Source organism: Tamandua tetradactyla, chromosome 22 (genome assembly GCF_023851605.1).
Source record: "Tamandua tetradactyla isolate mTamTet1 chromosome 22, mTamTet1.pri, whole genome shotgun sequence".
In the NCBI taxonomy this organism is placed as follows: Eukaryota; Metazoa; Chordata; class Mammalia; order Pilosa; family Myrmecophagidae; genus Tamandua; species Tamandua tetradactyla.
The window spans coordinates 22,412,353-22,430,489 of NC_135348.1; the positions used below are offsets into that span (position 1 = coordinate 22,412,353).

The 18,137-nt window shown below is 36.9% G+C and overlaps 1 protein-coding gene across 1 annotated transcript in view; it reads right to left on the reverse strand.

Annotated features, from left to right (window-relative positions):
• MMAA (metabolism of cobalamin associated A) overlaps positions 1-18,137 on the reverse strand; it is a 41,585-nt gene that overhangs the window by 6,978 nt on the left and 16,470 nt on the right. Inside the window, exons 2-6 of the mRNA XM_077139902.1 lie at positions 13,449-13,951; positions 11,063-11,185; positions 7,540-7,710; positions 2,723-2,808; positions 2,061-2,210 (exon numbers count right to left, since the gene is read on the reverse strand). Coding sequence (XP_076996017.1) covers positions 2,061-2,210; positions 2,723-2,808; positions 7,540-7,710; positions 11,063-11,185; positions 13,449-13,893 — 975 coding nt within the window. The 5' untranslated portion in view covers positions 13,894-13,951. The remainder of the gene's footprint in view (positions 1-2,060; positions 2,211-2,722; positions 2,809-7,539; positions 7,711-11,062; positions 11,186-13,448; positions 13,952-18,137) is intronic.

The window sequence follows — 18,137 nt, forward strand, 5'->3', positions numbered from 1 at the left end:
TCCATTTGCAAAAAAGTAAGGAGGACCCTTACCTCACACCATATACAAAATCACTAACTCAAAATGGATCAAAGATCTAAATATCAGAGCAGGAACTATTAAACTCCTCAGAGAAAACAGGGAAGCATCTTTAAGACCACCTGTATTAGGCAATGGTTTATTAAAAGACTTTACACCCAAAGCATAAGCAACAAATGAAAACATAGATTAAAGGAACCTCATCAAAATCAAAAACTTCTTCCTCAAAGGACTTTATCATTAAAGTAAAAAAATAAACTACATAATGGGAGGAAATATTTGGAAGCTACATATCCAATAAAGGATTTATATTCAGAATATATAAAGAAATCCTTCAACTTAGTAACAAAAAGGCAAACATCTCAATTTAAAAAATGGGCAAAAGGCTTAACAGACATTTCTCCAAAGATATACAAATGACCAGAAAGCACATGAAAAGATGTTCAACATCATTAGCCAGGAATGATGCATAGCCAGGAAATGTAAACCAAACCCACAAAGAGATACCATTTTATATCCAGTAGAACGGGTGTGACTTAAAAAAAAAAAAAAGAAAAGAAAATAATAAGTGTTGATAAGAAATAGGAACACTCATTCATTGCTGGTAGTAATGTAAAATGGTACAGATGCTGTGGAAGACAATTTGGTGGTTCCTTAGAAAGCTAAGTATAGAGCTACCACATGACCCAGCAATCCCACTACTAGTTATATACCAAAACAACTGAAAGCAGGTGCTCAAACAGATATTTGCAGTGGTGTCCACAGCAGCATAATTTACAATTGCCAAAAGATGGAAGCAACCTGTGTCCATCAACTGCTGAACAGATAAATAAAATGTGTTATATACATACAATTGAATATTATTCAACCCTAAAAAGGAATAAAGGGCGGCCCATGGGGGCTCAGTGGCAGAGTTCTCGCCTGCCATACCAGAGAAGTAGGTTTGATTCCTGGTGCCTGCCCATGTAAAAAAAAAAAAAAAAAAAAAGAATGAAGTCTTCATGCATGTGCAATAGGCATGGCATTTGAAGACATCATGTTGAGTAAAATAAGCCAAATATAAAAGGGCAAATATTGGGTGATCTCACTGAATTAAAACAATTACAATAAGGAAACTCAAAAGTATCAGAATCTAGAATATCGGTTACCAGGGGATGGGGTGGGGATAGGGAATGGAAACTTAAGGCTTAAAATGTACATGGTTCCAGGTGGGCAAAAGTGGCTCAGTGGCAGAGTTCTCGCCTGCCATTCCAGAGACCTGGATTTGAGTCCCAGAGCCTGCCCACGTCAAAAAAAAAAGTATATGTTTCCTATTTGGAATGATAGAAATGTTTTGGGAATGGATGGTGTTGATAGTAGCACAACAATGCAAATGCAATGAACAGCAATGAAATTTATATCTGAATATGATTAAAAGGAGAAATGTTTGATTGTATACATAACAAAATAAACTTTCTAAAAAAAATCCATGGAACTACACTATACAATCAGTCAACCCTAATTTAAGCCATAGACTTTAATTAACAGTACAATTATAAAAATGTGCTATCATCAATTGTAACAAATATTCCACACCAATGCAAGATGTTGGTGGTGGGGTGGTTTATGGGAATACTGTTATCTTTCTAAAAATCCACAAATTCTCTAATAAAGGAAAAAAAAAGTTTTTTTTAAAGTATATTTGTTAGAAGTATCATATCACAAACCTCTGTGTCTTACCCAACCTCCATTATAGATAATCAAATCATTAATTGCTCCATAATTTTAAGGGTGTCATCTTTCAGAATGGATTTACTACCAGTTCTGACTGGCTCAAGTCAAGCAAAGCAACCTAATCTCTCACCTCACATCCAGTTTTTGACACCTAGTGGTTGAAGGATTAGATTTAAAATTATGACTACACATTCTGACTCTGTCATAATTTAAAAAATTATTTTCACATACAAGCAAAGATTGATTATTATGTCTCGCTTGGGATTTACATCCTCTCTTAATATATGCACAGTCCACCCAGGGTGAAAGATGTAGAACAGCAAGCTAACCTTTGGTCTCCAAACTTCTGACCGTCTGCGGAGTAATTTCAGCGCACTGACATACTCTGCTTGTATCCTTCGAGCTGGCACAACCAAGTCGCCATCAGATTTTGTTATTACCACCAGATCTGCCATCTCAATTATACCCCTTTTTATACCCTAAAGAGAAAAATGGAAAAAACAAAACTCTCAGAAACATTTCATTCAATCATAACTAGTGTGCAATTTAATTTAATCATAACTAACATAACAACCAGTCAATGTTAAGATGTTTAAAGTCATATATTTCATTTCCTAACTTTTTCTCAACATTTTCTTAAACCCTGGGCACCAGAGATGACAATTATTCAACAGAAATTACTCAGAAGCGTTGGGTTTAGGGAGTAGGGAGGTCATCTGTTATATCTCTTCCAAGTTAAGAGATTAACTTGTTGAAATACATTCAGAATTAGAATAAATATATCAAGACACAACAAGATTGAGTGGCAGGAGACAGTTCATACTGCCACATGGTGGATTTCACTTCTCATGAGTTAACACTGCAGACAGTAAAACCAGCCATAATTAAGGTGCTTAAAAAGAAAACACACATATCACTAACACGGGAAACTTGTACTTTGGGAGCTGCATACTTTGTATTGGGAATTTTTTTTAAATCAGGAAATAATTACCTGCAATTCATCTCCTCCTGCTGGTGGCAGTAGTAAAACAAACATGTCAACCATGTCGGCAACAGCAAACTCTGATTGACCCACACCTGAAATTTTAAATCACAACCATACATAAGTCACAGCTCTTAGACTCTTCTCAACTACATTGACCATCATTTTCACTGCACTTCACTTAGGTACATGGTCACACACCCAACCTGGTCACCACTTAAAACACTCCACCTTTGAGCAATCTATTAAGGTCCACCATCCTACCCTCTGAGCAAACCTGCTATTGTTCCTAGCGCTCTCCTTCCCTTACTCTTGTTAGACCTACTTTTTAACCCAATGGAGAACCTGGAGGCCTCCATCTTCTCCTTTCTCAAAGCTCTTTCTTGACTTCTCTTACATTAATTAGCAGCTTGAACACTGTGATTCTAATCTTAAATCATTCCTGTCAGTACTTTCAGGTCTCTGGTCTTTTTATCCTCATACCAGCTCTGCAAACCTCCAATCACGAATCGGTCTATCTGTGCAAGCATGCAGGAAAAACTTTCTCTGTGAGCATGCAGGAAAAACTGCTCAAGTGTATGAAAGGGTGCCATGGTCTCTACTATCTGCTACATTTCCCTCACTCCCTATATAAAGTTAATTCCCTTAAATGCCCTCAGTCAGCTTCCCTTACTATTCTCACAATGGCTATTACAAATATTCACTTTCCCATAATTTCCCCACTTGATGATGATAGTGGTACCTATTTCACAAAGGAAATAAAGGCAGGAACTTCCTCAGCCTTTCCTTCTCCCCCTCCACAAGTAAACAGATACAAACATAAACTCACAATACTGCCTCCTCTCCAGAATCAGTGTGTGCTGGTTTGAAAGGATGTATGTCCCCTAGAAAAGCCACGTTTTAATCAAAATCCCATTTCATAAAGGTAGAATAATCCCTGTTCAACACTGTATGCTTGAAACTGTAATAAGATCATCTCCATGGATGATGTAATTTAGTCAAGAGTGGTTGTTAAACTGGATTAGGTGATGACATGTCTCCACCCATTTGGGTGGGTCTTGATTGGTTTACTGGAGTCCTATAAAAGAGGAAACATTTTGGAGAATGAGGAGATTCAGAGAGACAGCAGAGCAGAACGACATAGCCACAAGAGGCAGAGTCCACGAGCCAGCAACCTTTGGAGATGAAGAAGGAAAACGCCTCCTGGGGAGCTTCATGAAACAGGGAGCCAGGAGAAGAAGCTAGCAGATGACGCCGTCTTCGCCATGTGCCCTTCCACAGAAGAGAGGAACCCTGACCGTGTTTACCATGTGCCTTTCCAGATGAAAGACTCTGACTGTGTTCAGTATGTGCCCTTCCACTTGAGAGAGAAACCCAACTTCATTGGCCTTCTTGAACCAAGACATCTTTCCCTGGATGCCTTTAATTGGACATTTCTATAGACTTGTTTTAAATGGGACATTTTCTCGACCTTAGAATTGTAAACTAGCAACTCAATAAATTCCCTTTTTTTAAAAGCCATTCCTTTTCTGGTATATTGCATTCCAGCAGCTAGCAAACTAGAACACAGTATAAGAAGGATGTCTGAAGATTAAACTCACATTCCTTTCCACTTCCTCTGGGCCCTTATTCTTTTTTTTTCTTCTTTCAATTAAATTTTATTTATTAAAAGCCTCATTTCTGTTTCCTATATGGCTCATTTCTTTATTCTTACAATTTATTCTAAATTCCAATTTTTATGACGAATCAATCCTAAGAAATACAATCAAATCAGAGTGGTGAAGGAAATGGACATAAAATTTTTATTTTAAATATTGATAGTAATCTACTGAGCATCTCCTCTATCCATCCTAAAGTTGGAAGCAAACTATGCCTGTTATAATAATGAAATAGTTTAGCCTAAACTCAAATGTAAGCAAATCGAGCCAGTCGTGGAAATTAACTTAAGAGGGACTACCGTGAGGCTGTGAGTTCAGTTAGAATAAGTTTTGCCAAACATCTTCAACTAACTGAAAGAAACGCCATTTAGAAATTCTATTTATTATATGGAGTAAAATGACGTGTGGGGAGGTAGTGAAACATACATTAAAAGCCTGGGCTTTGAATTCAGGAAGGTCTCATTTAAAATCCTAGCTCAACCACTTCTCTTTCCAAGGTTCAGTTTCCTCACTAGTAAAAATGGGATGATCATACATACTTCCTAGTATTGTTGCAAGGAATAAATAGCCTAATGTGTGCAAACTGCTTAGCACACTACCTGATGCATATAAACATTTAATGAATGGGAACCATTGGGCTCTTACTCTTTTTTATCTTTACCTTCTCCCTTGTCTACAAGTTCTTAGCCTTCAGCATACCACCTAAATTATGCTCAAGTCTTGCTCATCTAAAACAAAACAAAAACTCAGATCCTCCAGCTATCACCATGTCTCTCACTAATTTACGCTCACTGTCTCTACTTCCCTGCTTCATGTCAATCCTAACCCATTTAAATTTGGCTCTGGTATTCACTGCTGTATTAAAACTGCTTATGCAAAAAACTACTCTTGAGACTCTCTCCTGGTGTGGCAGAGACTTCTTATTGTCTATTCCATTTCTATTCTTCCCTGCTTCTTTACCCACTGTTATCAGGAACATCAAGGTGAAAGACGATGTCTACCAGGATCCCATACAGCTAGAGATGACTAGTGAATAAAAGTAAGTCATTAGTCAGGTTTTCGAAGAGACAATCTTTAAAAACCTAGGGTTTCCACAAAAGGTCTTTAAAGAGTGCCAACCCAGCTGGGAGGTACCCTCTTTCACCATCCTCTTTATTCCCCCTTCCTCCTTCGTTCTACACCTGGAATACGGATGTAACAGCTAGATCTTCATCAGCCATCTTTTGACCATGAATAACTAAGAATGCTAAAAATGGAGAGCAGTGAGACTGAAGAAACCTAGGACATTGAAGGCACTGTAGAACCACCATACCTGCACTGGATCGCTTGCTTCTAAGTATCTTTTATTTTGAAGAAAATAAATCCCTTTCTTTTTTGAGCCACTGTTATTTTGAATCTCTGGGATGAGCAGCTAAATTCAACAACCAAGTAATCTACTTGGTTTTCAACAAGTAATATACTTGGTTGTTAAGGTACCCTTTTCCCTTGATTCTCCCTATGACCACTCAGGCCATCTACTTTAAATGTTAGAGTTTCTCAAGTCCCAGTTTTGGCTACATTATTTCCCTCAGTTGATCTCAACCAAACTCATAGCTTGAAGTATGAAACTACGCACAATGCTGATAACAGTTCAATCTGCATTTCTCAGCTTGAGACACATGGTCACTTGGACTTCAATAAGCACCTCAAATGTAGTATATGCACAACTGAGCTCATTATTTTCTCCCTCTCCAAATCTGCCTTTTTCTCAGCTTTATTTATTATCCTTAATTCCTCTTCCACCCTAACCTCTTATACCTATCACAGATAAAGTTCTGCCAGTTTACCTCATTGTTTTTCAATCCATCTCATCTTTTTCATTTCCACTACAGCTGCTTAATTCAGGCTGTCACGTCTTTCTAGGTTTAATATAATAGTCTCCAACTGCCTCCGTGCCTCCGTTCTAGCTCATTTTCTAAGCATCCTATGTTCTACTGCCAAGGAACCTTCCAAAATACTGATCTGGTTTTGTTACACTCCTGCTTATAATCCTGCAGAAGCTTGCTATATTGTCAGGATAAACTTCAAATTCCTTGGCATGTAAGGTCCTTGATAACCTGGCCCTCACCTCCTGCTCCTTCACTCCCCTTCATACTCTCTGTTCTAAGTATCCTGAGCAAACTAGAGTTCTCTGAGTGGGCCACGTTGTAGTTAAGTTCATATGTCAACTTGTCTAGAATATGGTGTCCAGTTGTTTGATTAAGCAAGCATTGGTCTGATTGCTATTGTGAAAGTATTTCGTGAATTTAAATGATTAGTCAGTTGATTGACTATATGGCATCACTTTCTACAATCAACAAAGGGATTGCCTTGGCAATGAGAGGGATCTCCTCATCCAATCACCAGGAGTCCTTAAAGGGAGAACTGAAGATGTCACTAGTCAGGAAGAATTTTTATCTCTACTTCAGCCAGCTAGCTACTCTTGGGAAATTCACTGTCACCTCTGTTGGAGTGCCCAACTCAAGGCTGCTCCTGGGGAGTTCAACATCACCACTGAGTTCTAACTTGCAGCCTTGTTGAACTCCAATTTTTCCTACAGAACTGACTCCAACTGTCATCTTCTCCAGAAAGCCTTCCCTTATCCCCTGAATCTGGGTTAAGTCCTGTCGCAAACATTCATCACACAGTAAAACAACATTTTGTATTTCTAGAAGAATGTGCATTTCTTGGAGTTTTCATCTCTGTATCTTTACTGCATGTACATGTTGGGGATATAATAAATGAAACACAGCCCTGTGTTCAAGAAGTACCCAGCCACGTTAACTGTCTTAGTGAACACTGAAGACATGTAAAAAGTGCTTATACAAAATAGATGCTGTGCTAAAGCACTGTTTCCATAGGTCACCCTAATGCTTACAGTTCCCCTCGGGTACTTATGGTATACCACCTTGTATAACAGTTATTCAGATATATGACTTATTTCTCTCCTTTAAATGGTAAGTTTTTTAAAGGTAGGGACTATAGTCTACATACGCATATCTCCTGCAGTGGATGGGATAATATCTTGTATTTAATTACATCTTTAATAAAAATCTGTGGAATGAACAAAAGTGAAATGACTTATCACTCATCTTTACATAACATTCATTATAATAGCATTTAACTTTTATGAAATACAAAATCACTCACCTACAGTTTCAATAAGAATGATGTCATATCCCCCTCCTTCGCACAACAGAATAGCTTCATTTGTGGTCCTTGTCACACCTCCTAAAGTCCCTCTAGTAGGAGAGGGCCTGATGTATGCATTCATATCTCTTGACAACTCAGTCATTCGGGTTTTATCACCCAAGAGTGAGCCTAAAACACAGTTACATTTTATAATTGTGGAACAGTAATAAGGGCCAATTATCAATCAGTCAGACCCTATGGCAGTGCTTTATGACATCTCTCCCAAAGTCTCAAATTATTTTTTATACTCTAGAGCTCTCCACCCAACTTGTGCACAATGATACCAGATGGATCATTTATCGGGTCATGCCCCTCAAAATCTATAATGGCTTTCCACTTAATAGAGGTTCAAATTTAAATGCATCAGACTAGCACTGAACCCAAACAGCCCTACCTTACTTTCCTAATTTCAATTTCCACTAATCCCCAAACTAATCCTTTCCTTTGTTCTAGGCAGGATGGTTTCTTTACTGTCAATTTAACATTGTTGCATTTACTTCTTTCTCTGTTTGTACTAGGCAGACCCTTAATCTCTTCTTTTTCCTTTTTGACCACTTAAAATGTGTCAATCCCTGGTCTGCATCCTGGCTCCACCATTCCTTGCCATCCAATTTTGGGCAAGTCACTTTACGTTTCCAAACCCCACTTTTCTCAGCTACATAACAAGGATAATAAGCCACTGGAAGACCCAAATGAGATTATAAACATGAATATGCTTCAAAAACTGTTAATAACTAAGACATGTAATTTATCTACCTTCTAAAGAACAGTTAAGGTCCTGGCTCCTTCAAAAAGTTTTTCTGGAACTTTCCTACCACAGGCCCATTTCTGAATCTCTACAGCACAACAGCTCTGCAATCTGCTAGCATCCTGGAGTACATAAGGAAACCTTACTATCCCTCTCCTTTACATCATCTCCATCAGCACTCTTCACTTCCCATCTCTTTCTCTATACAAATGACATTTTCTCAATCTTATGCAAAGTGTATGCAAACGTATCTTCAAGCTGTCTCTTCCAACCAGATTGTTGCTTCTAAGTCCTTACTAAGAAATTTCAGAATCTCCACTGAATACAACGTGAGCTGAGGAAATGGATGGAAAACTGTTTGCACAACATTTGTTTTACGCCTATGTGTCTTTTCTCTTTAACATAGTGGTTCTCAACCACTATTTTGTCTCCTACAGGACATTTGGCAATGTCTAGAGACATTTTTAGTTATCATAAATGGGTGCTGGGGTGCTACTGGTATCTCGTGCATAAAGGCCAGGGATGCTGCAGAACATCCTACAATGCACAGAACACAACAAAGAACTACCTGGCCTCAAATGTCACTAGTGCCAAAGTTGAGAAACCCTGTTTTAACATGATATAGTCAGTCAAGCATTCACAGTAGGCTCAATACCTATGGACTATAATTAGTTTGTGTTTTAGGGTTTATGGTAGTATTTCGGCAAACATCATACTTGCAAATTCTATAAGACCGAGAGCTCTGGAATACTAGGTTTACCTTATTCCTTTCCTTTAGCTATACAACATTTGAAGGTACAGGACTGCTCTAGCCTGAATTTTTATTTTCACTCTGTTTAACAGCTAACTTTTCCACATAAAGTTAACATTAAACATTGAGAAGTTCCTTAAAGATATGTTCCCCTCTTATTCCAGGTTTTGAGTCTTATAAATGGTTTTAATTCTAGAGCACACATCTTTCATATATCTCAATTACATAAAACTTTTTTCCAAACTAATTTTCTGCATGAAATTATGTTTAAGGTAAAAACCCACAAAAGCAATACTTTAAGTTATCCTTTAGATCCCAACACACTAAACTAAACATTATGAAGTTACTCTCCTATATAATTATCTTTGCCAGTAAATCCCAAACTGCTGATTGCAGATGCACTGGGAGGTTCAAAGCTATTTCAAGCGGTCCGTGAATCCAAATGCAAAAGGACTGACTATAGAACAAATACTGGATGCTTCTCAACTTTAATGTAATACTCTTTTTCAGATGTGTGTACTGTTGCAATAATAAGGTAAAAACGTATTTATGGTGTTCCATTTATCTTCATATTTTTTTACCAACGTCTATAAATATTTTTTACCTGAGAAAGGGACCCTCATGTTTTGTGTGAGAAAGGTTAAGAATCACCTAACTGCTACGCCTTAATCACGAACTATCTTATGATATTATTTCTAATATTTATTATCTTAAATTATTATTTTATTTTCTATTGCAGATATTCTAGAATGTTATGAAGGTAATAAAGTCTTCTTGTTCCTATGAAAATTAGGGCCACTGATCAGAAAAAACAAAGGATTTTCATTCAAATATTTACCTTTAACAAAGTTCTTAGACTGTAAATAAATTAGACAATACACAGACATGGATTTAATCTTGAACCATATGACTATAAATTTTATTTTACAGTTACATTTTTTGTCATAGTGAATAAAAAACTTGAATGTTCTAAGCTAAATTCCCCTATTGGTGGTAATGGGAATTGCTATCCACCTATTTATTGATCTAAAGCCCCTGAAAGCATCATTATCTCTACTTCCTAGTCCTAAAACCACAATTTACAAACCAAATACTTCCACAAAGCACCCTGCATTTAACCCTTAAAACACAGGTTATAATGTAATGGCCTATGTTTACTTATCTGTTTCCCTCATAAGACAAAATGCCCCAGAATGCCAAGACTGTCTCATCACCTTTATACACCTTTATACCTTCCTTTGCACAATGCCCCACCTATAATAGGTATTCAAATAACTGTTAAATGAACAACCGGAAAATAAGAAGTTTAAATCATAAAGAGGGGTAAGGGGAAAAAGAAAACATTCCTAAGTATAATATGGTATGTTTTATGCTTTCTTTAAATGCTCCTTTGGGGATCTAAATGTATCTTCATTTCATCTTTTATGAACTGCAAATTACACTTGAGTGATTGCATGACTTCAAATTAGTAATTGCTGAGTACTGTGTGCAATGTATTTTGCTGAGTAAAATTTATCTGTTTAATTGAACATATAACATGCTTTTTAAAGATGCATTTTAAAAATTTAAGGGATGTTACAACAACATAAGCAGAATAACAAATGAGGACCAATATTCCGAACTGAATAGCTGCTGATGCAGCCAGGAAAAACAACAGGAGGCAAGGGAGGCTTAGGCAGGATAGCTGAAGAGTGAAGTTTGCTTTCAACTATCTTCCACTTCTGGTATCTGCTCTCCTAGTGGTCAAAGTACCGAGGCTATTTCTGGGCAACCCACAACCTGATCTGCCCTGTCAGTCCAAACCTCCAACTACCCCCCACCCTACCCTCAGCCTCCACCTCACCCTGTAGAACTCCCTTTTCTTTAGTGAAACCATACTCAGCTAGCAATTAGAGGCCATATGACTGCAAATCCCACTAAATAATAAGAGAGCTCCCCCAAAGCCCCTGCTCTGCAATTTTAAAAGAATCAGCAATACTCACCACCACTAGTACAAGAAGAAGGATCCACAGCTAGCACAGATACTTTGTGCCCTCTCTCAGTAAGCATTTTTCCAAAATATTCTATAAATGTAGATTTTCCAGCACCAGGAGGGCCAGACAACCCTATGGTGGAAAAAGACCTAATTTAGTGAAATAAATGAAATCAAAACTATGAGGAGTTCTGCTGAATAATATATTAAACTGCCTTTTATTTCCCCTCATTTACTGAATTGAAATCATTAATATAATTTAAAATTTCTCAAAGTCCTAAAGGAAAATTTCTTTATCTAATTCCTGAGTAATAGGGATAGAGAAAAGAAACAATTCTGTGTTCCATTTTCAAAAAATTCATTTTTAAAAACTATAAAATGTTTTTCACGTTTTTTCCCCGTAAAGTAGATCTTTTTGGACAAATTTCATTGTCTAGGTTGTCAATACACTGAATTTCTACCACATCTACCCACCTCTTACAATGATCAGTAATTATTCCATCCCCCCAATTCTGCACATTTTATGTTCCCATTAGAAAAACAACTCATGACTCTACAAATTCCCACTGATTAAGAAATTAATTTTCTATTTGTAAAGGATAAAGGTCTTTCTTCATCCCACTCCTAACTCAAAGAATTATAAACTGAATCATGAAAAAAATAAATGTGTCTAAATAAAGGCAGAAAATTCCCCTACGTGGCAAGTTAGTTGAGCACGGCAGGCATAAGAGCATAAGCCCTGGGGCCGGTCAGCCAGTTCTCTTCAGACTCTGCCTTTTACAAGCTGTGTAATCTTGAGCAAACTACTTCAATTTGCTGTGCCTCATTTTCTTCCTCAAAAAAATGCTTATAATAATAGCACCTATCTCTTCAAGTTGTTCTAAGTATTAAATGAGTTAATGCTTGCATTATATTTAGAAAAGTGCATGTAAACAATAAGAGATGCATAAGCATATGTTCAATAAAGTACATAAAACATAGGCACTTGATTGTAATTACATTAGAAAGTATATATGGCATATGGTATGCTTGGCTCTTTACCACAATTCTCAAGGGTGAATCCCTATCTTAAACATTGTTGTGGGTGCTGAATAAACATTTGTTCCTGTTGTTCATGATGGTAAGAAAATAACTGCAGTAAAGACAGGTTTGTTTGGCTTTTTAAGACCAGAATAGAAGAACCAGAATAGCACTGCACATTTTGTGAGTTGATAGTTAACTCTAGACATTTCTGGGACATTTTCTCCTCAAAGATTCCCTAAAACCTGGTAAGTAGATACTTTGTCATAGTCAGAATTTTTCTTTGGCAGTTTGCTGTTTTCTCTGTCATGAAACCTAAAGATTAATACCCAATGTAGTGCTCTCAAAGTGAGCACAAGTACCCATCAGTGGGCAGAACTGAAGATGTGTGAAAAATGTGGACAAGTACAAATACCCGTTGGTGAGCTTATCACCCTAAAACTACGGGTTTTTAGTCCCCAAATCTCCAACACAGATATAAAATCCCAACGTCAAGACAATTTCAAATTTTATTTATCCCTCACAAAATTCCTGCACTTTGTTCACCGTTTCAAGTTGTCTTTAATGGGAGGGTTGGTTTCAATCAACCGCTTCACCATTATGGGAAGCTCTCATTCCACCCAACATCGAGCTTGCTTAATTCCTGCAGGTCAAACATATCTAAATTGTTTTAAAATACAAGATTTCAAAAATGTAACTGATTTACAATTATAGAAACAAGACAAATTTTCAAGAACTCAAATTAATCCTTAACGTTTTTTTGACAGACGGCAAAAGAATATTGTTTCTCCCTTAAAATACGTTTTGGTATTGTCATGGCTTCACAGAGACTCATACTCTTTAGTATAAAAACAAAGAGACTTGCTTACAGAAAGACTAATGCAATACCTAAGTAGAATTCTGAAAAGTGATAAGGATAATTAAGAGTTGTTATATCACAAAAACAGGGAATTCATTTTAGACTATTAAGCAGACAATCTACAGAAAATAATAAGCAAACTCGTTAATAGTCCTTCCTAATGCATTATTTCTATTCTGGGAGCCTTAACAAGATTCTTGCCAAAATAAAAATATTACATTGTTCTCTCAAAATACAGAGCCTTGGTTCAAATGGACATGACATGTTTTTTTTTTTTTAACAACATAACAAGACTAATATTTGCAAAGAGAAGGCATTTATAATTCATTTAAAAATCGTGAAGAGAAAAAAAAATTCCCATTTGATGAAAAAGTAAATAAGTATTATTTACTTATTTAAAATAAGTAAATAATAGTGGGTGTTCTATATTGCTAGCTACCGCAATCTATTTAGAATTCTTTTAAAAGAAGGGAGAATTTAGGATAATATTTACTGGATGGACCAAAAAAAGACTAACCCACTCGAAATGCTAGTGGTTTTCCTTTATTTAATTGTTCTTGTTCTCTGTGGTAGACTAATACTTTCTGAAGAAGCATCTGCGCTAACACTTTTTTCCTGTGATGAGCTGATTCTATAAGAGTTATGGACTCCGCTAAGCAGGCCCTTTGTCCTTGGATTAAACCAGTGTAAAGTTTATCCACAAATCTTTGTTCTTTATCAGAAAGTCCTTCTATGTGTTCTTTTAAGGTTGTTTGTACACATAATTTTCTCTTTAAACCAACTGACAGCAGCATCCACTTTGTACAATGGACTCCAGGAGAATTAAATGGCTGAGCAGATGGGATTCCTGATCCGCCTTGAGTACATGAGTGAAAGATGAAGTGGTAATGTCGGAAAGGTGATCTTAAAAGTCCTCTTAGGAAATTCTGGCAAGGATGTTGTAACAACATGGAAATATTCATTTTGTTTGTAACTGAAGAAAACACTGGGTATTTCTTGCTCAATGAGCTCTGTTAGCTCCTAGAAGAAAGAAAAACATATTTTTGCCAGTTCAATAAACAATTAAGATACTGAAGTAGTAAAACTACAAGTAGCATTTTCCCCATATATCAGAACACACATCATCAGGGATCTTGGTAGTAAAAATGGGTAAAAGTTTTCTTACTAAACTTGAGGCCAGTTATTGCTCAAGGTAACCCAAATCATGGAACTATTACCGTACTGTAAAGTGCAATTTACATTAAAAATTTCTTCTACATTAAAAAAATCCCATCCAAAAAAAACAAACAAACATTAGGGTAGAAATTTTGTCATGCTTACTTTCTTCTATATATGGACATTACATTCATTTTAACAACTTCCTCAGGTCAGATACACCTTACTCTGAAGATCATGAAAAGCTTTTTTAAAAAAATAAAAATCTTTCAGGTGCTGTCCATTTATTTATTCTTGACAAAAGAAATGTGATTAGTAGTGTGGGCACTTGAGGCATAAGTACATATTACAGATATGTGTGTATTAATAGACTCACTCAGGAACACAGATTCACACAAAGAAAGCCTAGCTAAAGTAAACCACTATACACAAAAAAAGCCTTCCTGTGACGTGAGTTGTGAAGGTTGTATCACTAGATAATATAAGCAGATCTCAAACTACGGTCAGATCTGCTTGGGTGCTTATTAAAAATGCATATTCTCAGCCCACTAATTAGAATCCTAATTGGAAAGCACACTAAGGCTTAAATAATTATGAAATTACCTGAGGATCCTTTACTTAGATGTACTGATATTCTCCAATTCTGACTGTATCAGACAGCTGACACAGTGTATTGAGAGTGAGAATAATGCAGAGGTTAATTTTTAAATTCTGAGATACTGAGCTATTTGTATATAACCAGTTCATTCCGTGAAACTTTGGGTATTTATGTAACACCTGAGACTCAGAGTTAGAGCCCTAAAGCTATGAAACTCAGCATCTTCCCATTCAGCAACTGTTAAAAAGCTGAAAAAGTGATCAGACTTCATCTAGAGAAATGAATGAAGCTGATGTGGATAGGACTAAGGTAAATCAGAATACTGGGTAAAAGATGATATGGCTCACATTTTCAAACTTCGACCTCTGTGTGAGACGAAAGGAAGAAATGTTTATTTGGTGCAAAATTTATTTTATGGGTAGCACATTATCTAATTTTACTTGTATGGTCAGATTATCTGAACACCATAATTACATGGAATCTTGAAAAGGGCATGAGATTTTCTTAGTTTGTACAGGTTAGTGTGATGCTCTGATATATCCCAGAGTAATTTGGACAGAGAATAAAAAAGTATTTGCAAAGTCCCCTTGGGGGACTGGGGAGAAAGGAGAAAATATTCAACTTCCCCATCTGGGGAATTCCTGATATTCTTGCAAGCAGTGGGGACAACCAATTCAATAGGCTAAGCCCTCAATCTTGGGGTTTGCCCTTATGAAACTTATTCCTACAAAGGATAGGCTAAGCCTATTAATAATTATGCCTAACATTCACGCCCAGAGAATCTCTTTTGTTGCTCAGATGTGGCTTCTCTCTCTAAGTCAACTTGGCAGGTGAACTCACGGCTCCCCGCCATGTGGTACATGACTCCCAGGGGTATAAATCTCTCTGGCAATGTGGGAAAGAACTCCTGGGATTCATTGAGACCTGGCATTACAGGATTGAGAAAGCCTTCTTGACCAAAAAGAGGAAGAGAGAAATGAGGCAAAATAAAGTTTCAGTGGCTGAGAGATTTCAGAGTTGAGAGGTTATCCTGGAGATTATTCTTACGCATTATAAGATATCCCTTTTTAGTGTATGGGGCGTTGGAGTAGCTGGAGGGAAGTTCCTGAAACTGTTGAACTGTGTTCCACTAGTCTTGATTCAAGATGATTGTATACCGATATAAATTTTACAGTGTGACTATGTGACTGTGAAAATGATACTTCTTTTATCTAGTACATGGACAAATGAGTAAAAAAATATGGATAAAAATAAGTAAATAATAGTGGGTGTTCTAGTTTGCCAGCTGCCAGAATGCAACACACCAGAGGTGGATTGGCTTTTAATAAAAGGGGATTTATTTCATTACTTCTTTAGAGGAAAAGCAGCTAACTTTCAACTGAGGTTCTTATGTGGGAAGGCACAAGATGGTCTCTGTTGGCCTTCTCTCCAGGCCTCTGGGTTCCAACAACATTCCCCAGGGTGATTTCTTTCTGCATCTCCAAAGTCCTGGGCTGAGCTGCGAGTGCTGAGATGAGGTATGCTGAGCTGCTTGGGCTGTGCTATGTTGCACTCTCTCATTTAAACACCAACCAATTAAGTCAAACGTCATTCACTGCAGCAGGCATGCCTCCTAGCTGACTGCAGTGTAAATCAGCAACAGATGAGGTTCATGTACCACTGGCTCATGGCCACAGCAACAGAACTAGGTGCCTTCACCTGGCCAAGTTGACAACTGAATCTGACTACCACAGTGGGGATGAGGGGTAAAATAAATTGGGTAGATTGAAATACTAGCAATCAATATGACCAAGAGTGTAAGAGGTATGGGATGTATGAGTTTTTTTCTTTTTATTTCTTTTTCTGAAGTGATGTAAATGTTCTAAAAATCATCATGGTGACGAATATACAACTATGTGATGATATTATGAGCCACTGATTGTACACCATGGATGGACTGAATGTGTGTGGAGATTTATCAGTAAAAATATTTTTTTTAAAAAGTGCTGTTGTTACAAGATCAACATTCAAAAATCTGTAGTGTTTCTATACACTAATAATGAACAATCTGAGGGGGAAATCAAGAAATGAATTCCATTTACAACTGCAACTAAAAGAATAAAATACTTAGGAATAAATTTAACTAAAGAGACAAAAGATCTATACAAAGAAAACTACAAGAAACTGTTAAAAGAAATCACAGAAGACCTAAATAGATGGAAAGGCATACCGTGTTCATGGATTGGAAGACCAAATATAGTTAAGATGAAAATTCTACCTAAACTGATTTACAGATTCAATGCAATACCAATCAAAATCCCAACAACTTACTTTTCAGAAATAGAAAAACCAGTAAGCAAATTTATCTGGAAGGGCAGGGTGCCCCGAATTGCTAAAAGTATCTTGAGGAAAAAAAAACGAAGCTGGAGGTCTCACGTTGCCTGACTTTAAGGCATATTATGAAGCCACAGTGGTCAAAACAGCATGGTACTGGCATAAAGATAGATATATTGACCAATGGAATCGAATAGAGTGCTCACATATAGACCCTCTCATCTATGGACATTTGATCTTTGATAAGGCAGCCAAGCCAACTCACCTGGGACAGAACAGTCTCTTCAATAAATGGTGCCTAGAGAACTGGATATCCATATGCAAAAGAACGAAAGAGGACCCGTATCTCACACCCTATACAAAAATTAACTCAAAATGATCAAAGATCTAAACATTAGATCTAAAACCATAAAACAGTTAGAGGAAAATGTGGGGAGATATCTTATAAATCTTATAATTGGAGGCGGTTTTATGGACCTTACACCTAAAGCAAGAGCACTGAAGAAAGAAAGAAATAAATGGGAGCTCCTCAAAATCAAACACTTTTGTGCATCAAAGAACTTCATCAAGAAAGTAAAAAGACAGCCTACACAATGGGAGACAATATTTGGAAACGACATATCAGGTAAAGTATAGTATCCAGAATTTATAAAGAGATTGTTCAACTCAACAACAAAAGACAGCCAATCCAATTACAAAATGGGAAAAAGACTTGAACAGACACTTCTCAGAAGAGGAACTACAAATGGCCAAAAGGCACATGAAGAGATGCTCAACGTCCCTGGCCATTAGAGAAATGCAAATCAAAACCACAATGAGATATCATCTCACACCCACCAGAATGGCCATTATCAACAAAACAGAAAATGACAAGTGCTGGAGAGGATGTGAAGAAAGAGGCACACTTATTCACTGTTGGTGGGAATGTCAAATGGTGCAACTACTGTGGAAGGCAGTTTGGCGGTTCCTCAAAAAGCTGAATATAGAATTGCCATATGGCCTGGCAATACCACTTCTAGGTATCTACTAAAAGGATATAAGGGCAAGGACACAAACAGACATTTGTACACCAATGTTTATACCAGCATTATTTACAACAGCCAAAATGTCCATCAACAGATGAGTAGCTAAACAAACTGT